The sequence below is a fragment of the Doryrhamphus excisus genome, linkage group LG15 (genome assembly GCF_037039965.1).
Source record: "Doryrhamphus excisus strain RoL-2023G ecotype Guam linkage group LG15, RoL_Dexc_Guam_v1.1, whole genome shotgun sequence".
Taxonomy (NCBI): domain Eukaryota; kingdom Metazoa; phylum Chordata; class Actinopteri; order Syngnathiformes; family Syngnathidae; genus Doryrhamphus; species Doryrhamphus excisus.
In genome coordinates, this window is record NC_136371.1 from 13,906,419 (window position 1) to 13,924,956 (window position 18,538).

The 18,538-nt window shown below is 41.0% G+C and overlaps 1 protein-coding gene across 1 annotated transcript; it reads right to left on the minus strand.

The window, feature by feature from the left end:
- Window positions 1-13,860: 13,860 nt before the first annotated feature.
- Window positions 13,861-16,595, minus strand: aar2 (AAR2 splicing factor). Its single transcript, XM_078796739.1, has 4 exons — window positions 16,396-16,595; window positions 15,539-16,319; window positions 15,224-15,453; window positions 13,861-14,673 (listed from the first exon to the last, which is right to left on the minus strand). Exons 2-4 carry the CDS (start codon window positions 16,302-16,304, stop codon window positions 14,506-14,508), a joined length of 1,164 nt encoding a protein of 387 aa, XP_078652865.1. The 5' UTR covers window positions 16,305-16,319; window positions 16,396-16,595; the 3' UTR covers window positions 13,861-14,505.
- Between the last annotated feature and the right edge of the window lie 1,943 nt (window positions 16,596-18,538).

Consider the following 18,538-nt stretch of genomic DNA (forward strand, 5'->3'; position numbering starts at 1 on the left):
ACTATATTGAACTTTTATAGAGCCATATATTGTTTATGGCATTGAAATCTAGGGACACACCTACAACACCATTGCAAAACCAATTTACATGATGCAAAAGAGAGTAATAAGGATAATCAATCAAGCTGCTTACCAAGCACCAACAAGTAATTTTTTTTTAAATTCGCAAATTGTAAAATTTTATGATCTAATTGATTTCAAAATTGCGCAAATGATGTTTAAGGTAAATAAAAACATGCTCCCAAATGTTGTCCAGGGGATGTTTCAGATTCGTACTAGTCAATAAGATCTACGAGGAATGAGTGTGTATGCAAAAGGGAAAGTACGAACAAATGTAAAGCAGAGATGTATGTCAATCAAAGGGGTGCGGGGTGTGCGGGGACTGCTGGGGTGCTGGGCACTCGGTGGGTGCACTCCGGGGCTCGGGGGGTCGGGGCCAGGTGGGTTGGCTGGCGGGCTTGGTGGTGTGCTTCAGCAATGTCCTGGGGTTTTGCTGGGGTGTCCGATGTTCCCACTCTTCTTTAGTTGTTTTGTCTTATGTAAGATTCTGTGAATATATGTGTGGAAAAAATCACTTATTGAATTGGTAACTGCTATGGTGTGGAGAAGGGGTAGGATTTAATAAGCTTTGCTTCTTCCTGCTCCTTTTCAGACATGTGTAGTCATGAGGTGTTGTGTGTGTGCATGTATGTGTGTATGTATGTGTATATATATATATACTATATATATATATATATATGTAGATATGTGTATGTATGTATATGTGTGTATGTATATGTGTGTGTGTGTGTGTATATATATATATATATATATATATATATGCATATATATATATTGTAAGTGTATATGTGAGAAAGAATAATGTAACATAGTATGCATGTCTGAAATAAATTAAGAAAAGAAAGAAAAAGAACATGTGGCTGTCGGTGGTAGAGAAGTCTGGTCAGGAAATTTAAGCTATGGATGTACCAGCATGGCTTCCTTCCCCGGGTACTCTGGCCTTTGCTGGTGTATGAGGTGGCCTCCCTGAGCCTTATGGTGGTGGAGGAGTTTGCGTGTCCCAATGATCCTAGGAGCTAAGCAGTCCAGGGCTTTTATGCCCCTGGTACGGTCATCCATGACGGGTCCTAGGTGAGGGATCAGACAAAGTGGAGCTCAAAGGTCAGATTGAGTTCCCATTATGCGTGATGTCTTTGAGCTGACATCAGATGTGGAGATGGTGTAAATGATGGAGCCTTGATCACCTACCTCCATGTCTGACTCAATAATCTTTTTTTCAGACCACAGAATAAGAGTTTCCTGCAGGAATGATGTGGCAGAAGTCAAAGCAGCAATGTACAAGGTCAAGGTTATAATATGGGAGGCTGCTTGTCTCCCCTCCTGTTCCATCTTGCATGTACAGGACGGACAGCAGATAAACGTCTTGTATCCTTTTCAAATTGAATGCAAAATGAGGCACCAAGGTCAAAAATCCAGACGGTAAGGAAACCTAATATCAGCTAGCCTCTTGCTCCATCACCTTCCGGTACACATTTTTCCAAATGTTTTGCTTTTTAAAAAACAATGTTGTGCTTGTATTAGCTCAAGAAGAAAATGACAATGACAGCAACAGGAAGGAAGTTGATTCTCTTCATCACGTTGCTACACAAGACTATACTATCCTCACTAGAAGGTATTATTGACATCATCCGTTGTCGCTCTGCTGCTGCCTGCTGCCTCTTCTCTTTTAATGCTTCCTGCAATCTGCAAGGAAGGGAAGACAAGTCTACAGCTTGTACCCGGGCATACCCATATTAGAACGTCCAGCTCACTTTGACGTCAAACTCTCTGAAACCAAGCGTTCAGACTCATCACAAGCTTTTTTCAGGACTCATTATCTGAAACTTGGCCATGGTTTAACATGAGAATACAACATTCTAACTACATTTATAGGTCAGAAAAGTGGAAAAAGTGTCATAGGTCACCTTTAAACCCTCATCCAGGAATCTCAAAAACAAACAAATCTTTGCTCTTTGTGCTGGAATAATGAATTAAATTTGATAATCACACAACATGTGGTGAGCAGTAACGTGCGTGAAAGAGAGAGAGATAAAGAACGCCTGACATTCCAGTCTGCTCTCAGGTTTTCTCACGCTATTGCTTGTTGAAATAAGGATATGTGCATTCAAGGCTGAGATGTTGAACTTGAGGCCCAGTTTATTCACTCAGCATGACCCCTGAAATGCCTCTGATGGATTAGCTTTGAATTCGCTTGAAGCATGTTTGCAGTAGTTTATCCAAAGGGAGAAGAAGCTTAAATAGTTTTTGTAGCAGACAGTATACTTTTGAAAGATGGATTATCTGTATACTGTACATTCCATTCATTCTCTGTTGACTGACACATCTTCAACCCCCTTATACACATATAAGGCATTCAGAAGACTTAATCCAAGGCTGTGAATGTAAATGAGATGTTGTATTCTACACTAGTATTCTACAGTACACGTTACTGTAATGTGAAATGCAATACACAAACATCAGACTTGATTGCCAGAAGAAAAGGCTTTTACTGCAGGTCTGAGTTATCTCACAAGGCACAAAAATCCCCAAGAAAAACATGGGCTACTGTTCCCGCACTAATCTGCGCCAAGCTAAAACTCAACTCTGAAACCCCAACAACACTTCCTTTAGGTAATACACCGACAGTAATAGGCTGAGATATTACTAATATATCGAGGTGTGATTAGCCAAATACTCGTAATAAAGGAGATAATGCGGATAATGCATAACAGATAATGCATTTTTGCCGGATACAAGTATGAAACGAGTACATTTGGTTACATTATCCGTATTTGAGTTTTAAAAAAACGGCCATTATGTGTTCACTCTTTGCGCTTTGTGATTGGCCAGTCACACACAGCGACAGCCTCTCCCAAGACTGCAAGCAGCAGGTGCAATTGGGACGTTGAAAATGGCTTGGTGTTTGTCACAATGCCTACACTTTATTGGGTTTTCTTCAGCTGGCCTCTATTTTGGTTTCTATTTGAAGGTACTTGTTGCGCATGTTACCTGTTCCGTAACATGCGCAGTGCACAGTGCTATATAAACTTTCATTGACTGGCCGCAACATTAGGGCGGCATCAAGTAACCTGCATGTATGTCTGACATAAGCATGCTAAAATAGTACATCCCTCTCGATATGTTGCAATATGCCTCTTGTAATCTTACACTTGTTTTACATAGATGACATACATGACTGTGCATCAGTCACTGGTGGTGCTTTTTTTTTACATCTGCTTGCTGGTGATATAAAGTCAAAACTGCTTATAGTACTGAACGCTGCCTTTGAGAAAAATAGTCAACAAGACTGACAGATTATTTCCCTTTTTGCCATGTTTGCATGAATCACCACATAGCTCATTGAAAATAATAAAAGAATACAATTTCAAGGATCGCTTACGCACATACACAGTACACATACATGTGAAGAATAAACGATACATATAGCAACTTCAATGTAAAATTTAAGCCCTGCTCATTTCTGGTTAAACCACACCCACTTGTGGTTTGTGCCCCACCCACTCCAAGTATGGATACAGGTACAGATACAGATGGCTGAACAGATACAGATAAATATACAGATACAGATAAATATACAGACATAGATAAATATACAGATATAGATAAATATACAGCTATAGATACAGATAAATGGATACAGATATATAGCTATGCGTATATATGCATATATAGCTATAGATATACGTAGATACATACAGTAAAGTCTCGTTATATCGATATTCTCGGGAGTCGGAAAAAATACCAATATAACCGGACTATCCATATATCCGATCCTGCGCCGAACTGCATTAAAAGTAGGCGGATCTTTGATATGGCATGTAATTTTCTCCTTGAGTTCATGGATTGTGTATCTAGCATGCTTTTGTACTACAATAAATTTTGTACTACAGTAAATAAAAATAAACTTACGCTGTAGTGATAGGTTACCGGGACATAATTCACCCCGGAACAATCAATAGGGAAGGTGTTGCCACCCGGAGGGGTAGGCGCGAGGGACGGGGGTTTTCCGCTTCCTGTTGTGGCTTTCATGTCTTTCATGCCTTTACGTCGCAAGAGAGTGCAAGTTAATGTTGGCAAGAAAAATAAAGTTTTCTCCCAAATTCGACACTCCGCCTCAGACTCCAGTTTTTCGGCGCTTCAATGCATTAAATAAAAACGTCACTTTTTTAATGACTATTTCTTTTCTAAAATTCAACCAATGCAAAATCCTCAACCCGCCCCACATAGCTGGCCAAACACATGCCTGCAACAGAAGAACCAACTGACATAGCATACACACCTATTTCAACGAAGACACATGCGTACAAATACATGTATTTAATTGTGTTGTATTCAGATATCTTTTTATTGCTTGCAATAATCACTGTTTTTCATATGTACATGCTGGCGTTCGTGGAGAGAAACCACGAACGCAGTTGGTTCTTCTGTTGCAGGCATGTGTTTGGCCAGCTATGTGGGGCGGGTTGAGCATGACCTGTGAACCAGGAAGTGCGGGAATCGGTGTGTGTGCTGCGCTCTGGTGGTGGAAGTGTGAAAAATAAAGTTGACTGGAAGCAGCCGTTCGCCGTGTTCTTTTTTGGTATTGAAATCTTTAAGCAAAGATTGATTTAAGCTGCTTTTGTATCGATATAAGCAGACCAAATTGGCTGGCGGGAGATGAAAAGGGCACCGTAGTAACTGGATTATCATAATAACCGGATATCATACTAACGGAACTAATTATATCATAAAAGACTAGAAATTTGCCGGGAAATGAAAATAGTATTGTAATAAGTAGTAATTCGTTATAACCGATATCGATATAATGAGACTTTACTGTATATAGATATAAACCCCTCTAGCAAAAGCTACTTAGCTGACAGGAAGCAATACGTAAAGCTAGGAGAATACACATCTGCAAGTTCATATATTACGTGCGGAGTTCCCCAGGGGTCAATACTGGGGCCAAAACTGTTCAACTTGTACATCAATGATATCTCCAAAGTTACGAAAGACTTAAAGCTGCTATTATTTGCAGATGATACCACTGCTTTTTGTTCTGGAGGGAGTACAGACGAAATCATTAGAAAGGTCAGAGAAGAAATGGTCACACTAAAATGGTTTGATGATAATAGATTGTCCTTGAACCTAAAGTAAAACTAAAATCATGCTGTTTGGTAACAGCAGAAAGGACATGCACCAGCAAATACAAATAGACAGTGTGGACATTGAAAGGGCGAAAATAAATTTCTGGGGATCACAATAGATGAAAATATGAGCTGGAAACTTCATATTACAAATATACAACATAAGGTGGCCAGAAATATTTCAGTATTGAACAAAGCAAAATTGAAATCACTCCACACTCTTTATTGCTCTCTGGTTCTACCATATCTGACTTATTGTGTGGAAATATGGGGTAATAAATATAAGAGAAATCTTCACTCATTAAATGTATTGCAAAAAAGGGTAGTAAGGATAATTCATAATGTTGCCTACAGAGAACATACTAACTCCTTATTTCTAAAATCACAAATACTTCAACTTGCTGGCATAGTTAATTTCCAAACAGCTAAAATAATGCATAAGGCTAAAAATAACCAATTACCTAAAAATGTCATCCAATACTTCTCTACAAGAGAGGAGAAATATGATCTCAGGGAATAACTAAATTTGAAACACTTAAATGCTGGACTATGTTAAAAAGCCATAGCATTTCGATATGTGGAATCAAACTATGGAATGGATTGAGTAAGACCCTCAAACAATGCACAACGATGAGCCAATTCAAGAAACAATACAAGCAGTTGATGTTTGCTAAATACAAGGATGAAGAGTCTGAACCAGTCATGATGTGCCAAACATATCACTATATTGACACTTACTATGGTACCCATTATGTCATTGTATGGTCATATCTGTCACGCCCTGTGTGGGTTCGTGCGTGACAGTTTGGTTATGTTCCCGGTCTAGGTTTTGGTTTCCGTTTTGAACTCTTTATTTTGTATTTAACTTCCTGTTTTGTCCTGTCGTCCTTGGTTGCCGTAATCATTCACACCTGTCCCTAATTTGTGTTTGTATTTAGTTCAGGTGTGTGCATCTCCCCTTTGTGGGATTATTATCGTTGGTCCGCCAGCAAGTTGAGTTGTGTTCGCTGCTGCTGCAATTATTGCATTAAATAAATATTATTTTACCTGCATTTGGTCCTGCTCTCTGCATCCTGGGGTCGCACCGCAACATCGACATGCCGCGCCGTGACAATATCACCTTGTACTTCGGTACGAGGTGCATTATTTAAAAAAAAAAACTGTATTATGGAAAGCAGGAAGTGAACAAATGTAACAGTTACTGATTGTAAAAGTACCAGATGGAGGGGTAGGATTTAATAAGCTTTGCTTCTTCCTACTCCTTTTGGACATGTGGAACTGTGAACTGATTATGTGATGCACTCAATTGTAATCTGATGCATGTTCAAATGAAATAAAACCATCACCATTACCTTAACTGGATTTATATCAGGCCATCATTGTCTGACCAACTTAACATCGGACAGTCTCATAACACTGACATCTGTGTCCGCGTTATGAGACTGTGGAGCAGTGAGTTAGCACAACAAATCAGAGACCTTTTCTCCAAAAATAACAGGTGGACGAGAGCTTGGATGACTCTGACCTACAAAGTAATACAAAGTAAAAGCCTTCTTTTGGAAGTAAAATGGTATTGGAAGTATCCAATACTCTTATTTGGTGTTATTTGTTAATTTTTTTATTAAAATAAATTATAATTTAATAATTAAAATTCAATTCATGTATTCAAATGATACTCTTTGAATAATATTTTTTCCACAAAAAAAAGAAAAAATAATTATCTTGTTAAATCCTCAGAATGACATCTACACCTTCTCCCTCATTAAAAGAAGAAAGAACAAACAACAACAACCACAAAGATCATTATTTTGTCTTAGAATTAGATTTGTGGGAAGTTATTACACTTGCAGATTTTCACTTTCCCACATATGTAATAATTTTCTGCAAATGTAATAGTTATTATATTTGCAGGAAATTCAGTATTACGTTTGCAGTCGGCAATTTGTATTACGTTTGTGGGAAATTTATTACGTTTGCGGGATTATTGCATTCAAAGCTGCAGATTTCTTTTACGTTTGTGGTTTATTACGTTTGTGGGCCCGGATAAGCGGGGGATGGATGGATACAGATACAGATACAGATACAGATACAGATACAGATACATCCATTACAAATAATCCCTAATATATGCAAAGGGATACCCAAGCTTACTTTACAATACAAACATATGATTTTAAACAAAACAGGAATACAGTCTACACACATTTTTAAAAAGGCTGGGGTGTTGACCTATCAAATGCTTTTACATTTTTCACCTATATTAATACTACAATTCTAATATGAGCAACAATTACCTATTGTATGTTCTCATCTTTAATACAGAACATCAGTAGTGGAGGTATTCATTCATGGATGTTCTACTGCGTATCTAAAGCAAGAATGCAATTTGTCTTCCTGTGTGTAAATTCAACATATGGTTGAGACCTTCCTTCTGTGAGGGTAGCGCCCAATGACCAATTGAGAGATTTTGGTTCATGTTTTAAATCCCTTAACGTTGAGAGCTAAGGTACATTTGGCCCATTTGGGAGTGGGAGCAGGATGGAAAAGAGACGGAAAAGTCTCTAAAAGGCCAATAACTCAGCATGAGACATCATCTGTCAGCCTTGTTCACTGTATTTTTTTGTCAGGACACAACGTTCAGTACTTGAAGCAAAGTTTTCCAAGTGACTTTATCTCACAATCCAAATTAGACGAGAGCAGATCCGTCTCAGAGAGGCAGTGGCTGTGTGACTGGCCAAGCACAGAGCATGAAGGGGGAATACATAATGAGCATTTTCCTTAAACTCAAATACGGATAATGAACAAATATACTCCTTTCATACTCTTATCCGGCAAAATTGCATTATCCGTTATGGATTCTCATTTATAATGAGTATCCGGCTCATCCCTATAATATATCCATAAGTGCCTCTTGTTCAGGTTTAGACACGTTATCAAGCTTAGCGTTGGGTAATGGAGCACCCAAATCAACTTGAGTCTTTCCCCAATCAGTGGAGGGATTGTGTGCGGGATTGTGTGCGACCAATTTCAATGGAATGATAAAGAAATGTATATTAAAGGAGGAAACGTCAAGTTTATAACATTAATGTTTTATTAATGTGATAACAACAGTTTGATTAGTTGCTACCCACAGTAACATTTGGTGGTGGTGCCATCATGCTGGGGGGCTGTGTGGCCGGTACAGGTACTGGAAATCTTCAAGTTTGAGGTGGCATTGCTTCCAGTCAGTATCGGCAGATTGTTGCCAACAGTCTTCAAGAATCAGTGGATATTTCCAACAAGACAATGACCCTAAACACTCCTTTCTATTCTACTAAGGCATTCATGCAGAGGAACAAGTAAGACATTGTGGAACGGCCATCTCAGTCCCCAGACCTAAATATGATTGTGGTGTGATTTAAAGCGGGCTGTCCATGCTTGGAAACCATCAAACCTGACTCAACTGGAGATGTTTTGGAAAGAGGAATGGTCCAAAATACCTTCAACCAGAAAAAAGAAGTGACAGCTATCTGCTGGACTGTGGCCCAGGATCATTTCATGAAAAGACCTGCGGCGTGTCTATACCCTACTGATTAAATACTTGCCCAATGTTTAGTTAAGCTCTCATGGAAGAATGACCTCATGGGTGCAGACACATTTATTAGTGCAGTAAAACATGGCCTGGCATGTTATTCGAGTATTTGTTGTGCCACTGACATGGTTTCACCTGGTCAGTCAGTCTGCATGGGAACATGTGTTTGCAAGTTTGAAATCACATATGCGGGTATGTGATCACACAGGCAGATAAACAAACACAGCCAAAGCCTCAAAAGAAGTGTACTGCTTTTGCTTTGAGCGTCTGCCTGCAATCCCTTTGAGTGCACCCCCAACTGCCCTGTCCATATGTCTGGACACCAAACTTCCAAATATGATCGAGCCCAAACTGCACCAAAGTGTCCCGGATCAGCAGGCCATATTTGGAGGGTCGGATAATAACAGCTTTCAGAATGAGATCCGGCCAATCTGTTTGCCGTATAACCTTTGTAAAGCTGGGCCACACTCCGACATGGTATAAAAATGGCATTGTAAAACAAGTTAACTTAAAAATTAATTTGGGGAAAAATGAAGCTGATTTCATAGGCCCCTAAGAGAGTTTGTTTAAAAAAATAAAGCAACATTTCTAAATCCCACCACAAATTGATCTATAACCATGTCAAATGACCTGAAAAGTATTTTGCATCCCCATTGTTTACAATTGTATCCTTAATTGGATGGACATTTATTGGTTTAGGATTGGATTACTTTCTGTCATGCCCCCCTTCGGCGACAGAAATGTTTCGCACACACCCGATTTCAAATAGTATTGAGGAACTGATATCTATTTATTTATCTGTGCTGTATAGACTTAACTTGAAACTGATATCAGGAAATTCCAACAAAATGGAGAGCTTGGAAGCATACAAGCATATCCAAGAGTCAAACTGCATGCTGAGTCGCCCCCACCATTTGAGAAGCACTGGATTAGGGACCTGACTGACAGAGGTTCGTTACAAAATCCAAACAATACTGTTGGTCATGTTGTGTGATAAAAAAAGTCAATTCAGCAATACTTTGGCTGCATTATTAGTAATGCTTTGAAGACCTATAAAAAATACAATTGAATCAGATTGGAAGCCAAAAATGTAAATTGGGCCTATTACTATTTTTTGAGCATATCCTGTCTTGTTTGAAAGTAGGGCCCCTGGAAATCCTGGGGGCCTACGAAAATGCCTGTGTTTGCCAAATGGTAGGTCCGCCCCCGTGTGCAACTATTATAATAAGTTCCATCATGGCAGACAAATAGAACGGCATGCTCCAGCTCCCAGTCAGGTGAATGCCCCAAATGTAGCGTTGCCCTTCAGTAGAGGGATAGATGTGGCCTAATTGTGCCATCTTGCTGTTTACTGTCATTCACTAAAGGAGGGCCTGGCACACCAAACACATCCCTCTGGGGTCATTCTGGAGACCGTACTCATCCGATTTCAACCTCAGACTGGAAAAAGCTCATTACTGTTTACCATGTCTTCTATCATGTGATCCAAACTGGTTACTTGCATCCTGGAAAATAAGCCACATTCAGAACCTGTGGTCTGATACTGGACCACAATCTGCATTATAACCCCATGTGTACTCGTGGATGCAATTTGCCCATAAACATTCATTTTATCTCCATTCCGATAATTACATTATGGTTGTACTTTCGCAGGCAATTTAAGCAATTAAATACAGCAGAAGAAACAAAAACCTGGGGGGAGTAGAGATGACACTACTATTGAATGGCCGGCTCTAGTGATATGACAAAACATGTTTCCACGTATCCATGCTGTTTAGCATCAAAACCCAACAGCAACTACATAGTCTGATTCCATGCAGATTATCATTATCGCTATTACCTACAGTACATACTGTCCTAAAATGTTCCTCTTTGTCCTTTGACCCAGCATATAATTTCATTTACTGAAACACTTTCATTGTATTGATCTGCTACTTGTTTTCTGTCATTTGGAGTTTTGAGACCCGATGCGTTCTTTATACAGTGCATCCGGAAAGTATTCACAGCGCTTCACTTTTTCTACATTTTGTCATGTTACAGCCTCATTCCAAACTGAATTAAATTAATCTCTTACCTCAAAATTCTACACAAAATACTCCATTATGACAATGTGAAAAAAGGTTTTTTTGACATGTTTTGAATTTATTAAAAATAGAAAACAAAAAAATCACATTTACATAAGTATTCACAGCCTTTGCCATGAAGCTCAAAATTGAGCTCAGGTGCATCTTTTTTCCACTGATCATCCTTGAGATCTTTCTACAGCTTAATTGGAGTCCACCTGCAGTAAATTCAGTTGATTGGACATGATTTGGAAATATAATAACTGTCTATATAAGGTCCCACAGTTGACTGTGCATGTCAGAGCACAAACACCAAGCATGAAGTCAAAAGAACTGTCTGTGGACCTGCGAGACAGGATTGTCTTGAGGCACAAATCTGGGGAAGGATACAGAAAAATTTCTGCTGCTTTGAAGGTCCCAATGAGCACAGTGGCCTCCATTATTCGTAAATGGAAGACGTTTGGAACCACCAGGACTCTTCCTAGAGCTGGCCGGCCTTCTAAACTGAGCGATCGGGGAAGAAGGGCCTTAGTCAGGGAGGTGACCAAGGCCCCGATGGTCACTCCAGCGTTCCTCTGTGGAGAGAGGAGAGCCTTCCAGAAGGACAACCATCTCTGCAGCAATCCACCAATCAGGCCTGTATGGTAGAGTGGCCAGACGAAAGCCACTCCTTAGTAAAAGGAACATGGAAGCCCGTCTGGAATTTGCCAAAAAGCACCTGAATGACTCTCAGACCATGAGAAACAAAATTCTCTGGTCTGATGAGACAAAGATTGAACTCTTTGGTGTGAATGCCAGGCGCCATGTTTGGAGGAAACCAGGCACTGCTCATCACCAGGCCAATACCATCCCTACAGTGAAGCATGGTGGTGGCAGCATCATGCTGTGGGGATGTTTTTCAGCAGCAGGAACTGGCAGACGGAAAAAGGATAGAAGGAAAAATGAATGCAGCAATATATAGATATCCTGGATGAAAACCTGCTCCAGAGCGCTCTTGACCTCAGTAGACTGGTCATGTACCTTGACCATATAGACAGTAGACATTAGCACACAGCCAAGATCTCAAAAGATTGGCTTCAGAACCACTCCGTGAATGTCCTGGAGTGGCCCAGCCAGAGTCCAGGCTTGAATCCGATCGAACATCTCTGGAGAGATCTGAAAATGGCTGTGCACAGACGTCTCCCATCCTACCTGATGGAGCTTGAGACTTATTGCAAAGAAGAATGGGCAAAACTGCCTAAAGATAGGTGTGCTAAACTTGTGGGATCATATTCAAAAAGACTTGAGGCTGTAATTGCTGCCAAAGGTGGATCAACAAAGTATTAAGCAAAGGCTGTGAATACTTACAGTGAAGAAAATAAGTATTTGAACACCCTGCTATTTTGCTATTTCTCCCACTTAGAAATCATGGAGGGGTCTGAAATTTTCATCGTAGGTGCATGTCCACTGTGAGAGAGATAAACTAAAAAGAAAAATCCAGAAATCACAATGCATGATTTTTTAACAATTTATTTGTGTGATACAGCTGCTAATAAGTATTTGAACACCTGAGAAAATGAATGTTAATATTTGGTACAGTAGCCTTTGTTTGCTATTACAGAGGTCAAACGTTTCCTGTAGTTTTTCACCAGGTTTGCACACACTGCAGGAGGGATCTTGGCCCACTCCTCCACACAGATCTTCTCTAGATCAGTCAGGTTTCTGGGCTGTCGCTGAGAAACACGGAGTTTGAGCTCCCTCCAAAGATTTTCGATTGGGTTCAGGTCTGGAGACTGGCTGGGCCATGCTAGAACCTTGATATGCTTCTTACGGAGCCACTCCTTGGTTTTCCTGGCTGTGTGCTTCGGGTCGTTGTCGTGTTGGAAGACCCAGCCACGACCCATCTTCAATGCTCTGACAGAGGGAAGGAGGTTGTTCCCCAAAATCTCACAATACACGGCCCGAGTCATCCTCTCTTTAATGCAGTGCACTCGTCCTGTCCCATGTGCAGAAAAACACCCCCAAAGCATGATGCTACCACCCCCATGCTTCACAGTAGGGATGGTGTTCTTCGGATTGTACTCTTCATTCTTCTTCCTCCAAACACGCTTATTGGAATTATGACCAAAAAGTTCTATTTTGGTCTCATCTGACCATAAAACTTTCTCCCATGACTCCTCTGTATCATCCAAATGGTCATATGCAAACTTAAGACGGGCCTTGACATGTGCTGGTTTAAGCAGGGGAACCTTTCGTGCCATGCATGATTTCACATCATGACGTCTTAGTGTATTACCTACAGTAACCTTGGAAACGGTGGTCCCAGCTCTTTTCAGGTCATTGACCAAGTCCTGTCGTGTAGTTCTGGGCTGATTCCTCACCTTTCTTAGAATCATTGAGACCCCACGAGGTGATATCTTGCATGGGGCTCCACTCCGATTGAGATTGACCGTCATGTTTAGCTTCTTCCATTTTCTAATGATAGCTCCAACAGTGGACCTTTTTTCACCAAGCTGCTTGGTAATTGCTCCGTAGCCCTTTCCAGCCTTGTGGAGGTGTACAATTTTGTCTCTGGTGTCTTTGGACAGCTCTTTGGTCTTCGCCATGTTACAAGTTAAAGTCTTACTGATTGTATGGGGTGGACAGGTGTCTTTATGCAGCTAACGACCTCAAACAGGTGCATCTGATTCAGGATGATACATGGAGTGCAGGTGGACTTCTAATGGGCAGACTAACAGGTCTTTCAGGGTCAGAATTCTAGATGATACACAGGTGTTCAAATACTTATTTGCAGCTGTATCACACAAATAAATTGTTAAAAAATCATGCATTGTGATTTCTGGATTTTTCTTTTTAGTTTATCTCTCTCACAGTGGACATGCACCTACGATGAAAATTTCAGACCCCTCCATGATTTCTAAGTGGGAGAAATAGCAAAATAGCAGGGTGTTCAAATACTTATTTTCTTCACTGTATGTAAATGTGATTTTTTTGTTTTCTATTTTTAATAAATTCAAAACATGTCAAAAAACCTTTTTTCACATTGTCATAATGGAGTATTTTGTGTAGAATTTTGAGGTAAGAGCTTAATTTAATTCAGTTTGGAATGAGGCTGTAACATGACAAAATGTAGAAAAAGTGAAGCGCTGTGAATACTGTCCGGATGCACTGTAGCCTATTGTGGCCGATACGCGACATTGCAGATTTTTTTAATGACATGACAGAAGTATAGTACACCAGTTTAGTACACAGACATCACCAACGAGGATGTGTTTGCATGCTGTAGTACATCTCGTCAGCTAATTTAGTCAAAATAATTCACTGAAATAGCTTAGTTTATGCATTCTAAAAGGGAGAACCATTTGAATGAGTGGTAGCATTAAAGACAATGCACTGTAGGCGGTGTAACCAAACTATGTTTCAGCACTAGTTATCATACATGTATTATTTATTATGAATGTTGCGTCATTTATCAATACATTACAACCCTTAAATCCTATGCGAACACGTTATTTAAAAAAAGCTTAACAGGGTTACTACCACCCACCAGCAGGGGGCATAGTTGGTGTGTACAGCTAAGCAACAGAACAAGTAGGTCAGGTTTCCTCAATGTGTGGCATGTAGACAAGTGGTGGCGCATCTGGTGAGGGCCAACACCTAGTGTTGAATGATCTTTCCCAGTCCTGATCATTATCAATACGTGAACTCAGTCCACAGTAACACCCTCAGGTGGCTCCACCACGACGGGGGCGCAGTCATCCAAGTCTGCATCAAAATCCCAGGAAAACTTCTTGGTCAGATGGGCTTTGAATTTCTCCGCTCGCTTGCGGAGCGCGCCATCAACTCCAGAACCGCTGGCGAACAGGAAAAAGTCCTGGCAGAAGAAGTCAAAATTAGTTTTTCATTTGTAAGTATAGAAGCAGTAGTCCAGTGAAACAAGGAGTTGGTAAAATAACACCTGGCTAAAAGACATTCATTTAGGAGCTTTTGTACAACTATTTTTTTAGTCATGAGCTGGAGGAGGAGGCCGGGATGTCTGGGCTTCCCTACTGAGACTGCTGCACCGGCGACCCGGAACGGGAATGGAATTGTTCAAACTTGAAAAAGCAAACCAGACCACAAACAAGCAACAAGCCCAATGCTGTACAATCCTCAGCCAGCACTAATACTGCAGAGCAAGTTATTGGAAAGAACAGTACAGCAAGTGTAACGTGCATGAGTCTCACACCAACAGCTGGGGAGCACAACCAACATTTACAGATAATAGAGCATTATTCTTCAAATGCAGCTACCCTGGAGTTCATCTGGAGGTTGACTACAGTTACAGCGTAACCCCGGAGGTGATTTATTTTGGACCACGCACACAGCAACGATAGGAGGCTTAGCTATTCCGCCATATTAAAGCTGATGAGGTAGGTATGCACCTGCAGTGTGGTGGTGAGGAAGTTGTTCTGAGACACAATGTCAACAAAAAAGTCGGGGGGGATTTCTCCCAGCTGGTGGTACAGCACAGCAATGAGCGCCAGGTAGAGCTCCTTGTGCTTCTGCATGGCCAACTCCGATCGACACAGCAAGGTCAGAAGACGCTTCCAGTGCTCAAAGCCCTCATATACATTTCCAATAAGGAAGCACACGAAGGCAAATTGGAGCTCACCTGAAGAAGGAAATGGGTTTTATTCAGGTTAGAGCATGTCTTGGGGGTGCGGGGGATAATAAAAAAAAAGAGTCAAGGCACTCACCCAGCAAGTTCAGGGGCTTCTGCTGGTGGCTCTTCTCAAGCACAGTCTCCAGGGCATAAGTGAGGTCCATGCTGCACTGGGTGATCTGGGCTGGCGTGGCCCCAGGAGGGTAAGTCTTCTCTGGGAGGACAGAGAACCGCAGCCGTGTCCCCTCTCTCTCCTTCATCTTGGGGAGCCTGTCGAGACCCTCCCTCATGGTCTGGCAGGCTGTGTCGTTCCTCGGTTGGTCAACACGGTCCTTGGTGTGTCTAAAATGAGTCTCGGGAACAACATCGCTGTAGGCACACACTCGACCTGAGAGGGGTTGCAGGTTGATGGCCATTTCTTCACTCAGGCGGTCTGTGAGGGACACCCACTTCCTCATGACCTCATATGGATAGGGTCCAAGGTATGGGTCTAGATCTTGGAGATTCGCTCTGATTCGGCTGAGTTCCTCCTCGTTCTGGGAGGCCGAGAAATCCAGATCCTCTTCTTTGGGGTCCCAGTTAGCCAGCAGTACGTCTCTGGGTTTGAGACTGAGGAACATGCCTGTCTTGGGACCAACTTCTCCTCCACAGCTCGGTGGATTGACAGAGCAATAGTTGAGGAAGTGCAGCCCCGGAGGGATCATCTTAACTCCCCGGAAGCGGGGACCAACCTGCCAACTCTTGCAGTCAATGCCAATCTCTGTACCCTGAGGAACCCCGAGCAACACCAGGGTAGCTCCCTCCTCGAACAGCCTCCGAGCAACATCAGGGTCCATGTCTACGCTGTTGCTGCTAGCCATGTCTGTCACCTAAATCTGTGAACAGTGTTGAAAAACGGCTAGAATAAGCGATCTCCACTTCCCAGTACTAACCGACAGCGTTCATACTCACAGTTTTTGTAGGCCCTCGTCAATAGTCGTCACAGAACCATGCGGATTGGATGCTAGCTTTAAAGATAAATGTAATATGTAAGGGATACTTGTAGCAGTAATTCCTATTTACCACACCCTAAACCATGTTGATGTTGCCAATCGGAAAGAAACCGCGTCCTGCTGAAATTTGGCTCCGGGTAGGAACCAACGTTTTAACAATTAGTTCCTTCCACCATTATGACAGTACGGTACGGACAAACACTCCAAAATTACCAGGGTGTTTATTCTTTTTTACATTTCATCAGAAATATTTATTGTAAAACAGCGGTGGCGGTAGTGACAATGACAATGTTTTGTCTACACAAAACAAATAAATGAAAGTTTTTAAATATGGTTTTATTCACACAACTAATCAAAGAACAATTTGCATCCTTAATATCTGTGATGTTCACATACAACACAACAGAGGGAATGTTCATTTCAAAAAATATTGTGGTAATTTCAGCATATTTATGTCCCTGTCCGAAAAAAAGCAATGATGAAAACATACAAAACCACTTTTAGCATATTTTATATATTTCAGCACATTTGTGGCATCCCCCAAAACGTTTTGCACTTCCAAAGACAATGTAGTGAAAGATCGTAAACATCCATGATGTTACATTTTGACCATACTTACTGTTAATTTGTTGTACATACATTTCTTAACATGTCGGAATAATACAGTTGTATGAAAAAGTTCTCAGGATTTTCCTTTCGAAATGACTGGTTGTTGGGATCAGCCATTCCAGGTAAATATATCATATAGCCGACCAAATGAACTTTATAGGATTTACAGAATACAGAATGTCTGCAATCATTATTTAGGTGCATACATTTGGGCACCCTTGTTTTTTTATTGATTTGAATACTTTTAATAGTAATTATTGAAACACAACATGTATTTGGTAAGCTCATTGACCCTTGACCTGCATACACAAGTGAAGCCAATCATAGAAAGGGTATTTAAGGTGGCCAATGGCAAGTTGTTGCCCTCTTTGCATCTTCTCTGAAGAGTAGCAACATGGTAGGCTCAAAACAATTGTCAAATGAGCTGAAAGCAAAGGTTGTTCAACATCATGCTCTAGGGGAAGGATACATAATCCAGAGATTTCAGCTGTCAGGTTCTGCTCTGAGGAACATAGCGAGGAAATGGAAGCCCACAGGCACAGTTCTAGTTAAGGCCCAGAGTGAGCATGATCACATGACACAAAGGGAGTCGCTTGAGGTATGCTAAAGCACATTTGGACAAGCCAGCTTCATTTTGGAATAAGGTGCTGTGGTCTGATGAAAGTCAAATGGAGTTATTTGGACATAACAAGGGGTGGTATGCATGGTGGATGAAGAACACAGCATTCCAAGACAAACACTTGCTACCCACAGTAAGATTTGGTGGTGGTTCCATCATACTGGGGGGCTGAGTGGCCAGTTTCAAGTTGAAGGTGGCATGGAATCCAGTCAGTATCAGCAGATTGTTGCCAACAGTCTTCAAGAATCAGTGACAAAATTAAAGTTAGGCCGTGTCTGGATACTTCCACAAAGGCAATGACCCGAAACACTCCTTCAATTCTACTAAGGCAATCATGCAGAGGAACAAGTAAGACATTGTGGAACGGCCATCTCAGTCCCCAGACCTAAATATGATTGAAAATCTGTGGTGATTTAAAGCGGGCTGTCCATGCTTGGAAACCATCAAACCTGACTCAACTGGAGATGTTTTGGAAAGAGGAATGGTCCAAAATACCTTCAACCAGAATCCAGACCCTCATTGGAAGCTATAGGAAGCATTTATTTCTGCAAAAGGAGGCTCTACAAAATATTGATAATACTGAGGGTGCCCAAATTTATGCACAAGCCTACATTTGTTTGAATAATGATTGCAGACTTTCTGTAAATCCTATAAAGTTCATTTGACCTCTCATGTATCCCTGTGTTGGTCTACTATATAATACATTTATCTGGAATGGATGGTCCCAACAACCAGTCATTTTGAAAGGAAAATCTTAAAAAATATAGTTTGTTCTAAACTTTTTCACACCACTGTATTTGCAATCCCGAAAACAAGTGATTTTGTTTTCAGCATATAATAATAATAATAATTACAATGCTTTGGTAGATTTGAT

Coding starts and splice junctions, on each gene's coding strand:
- aar2 (XM_078796739.1), bottom strand. CDS start 16,304: ATGGCTAGCAGCAACAGCGTAGACATGGACCCTGATGTTGCTCGGAGG. Junction 15,454..15,538: donor GAAGCCCCTGAACTTGCTGG/GTGAGTGCCTTG, acceptor TTCCTTCTTCAG/GTGAGCTCCAATTTGCCTTC. Junction 14,674..15,223: donor TCCTCACCACCACACTGCAG/GTGCATACCTAC, acceptor TTCTTCTGCCAG/GACTTTTTCCTGTTCGCCAG.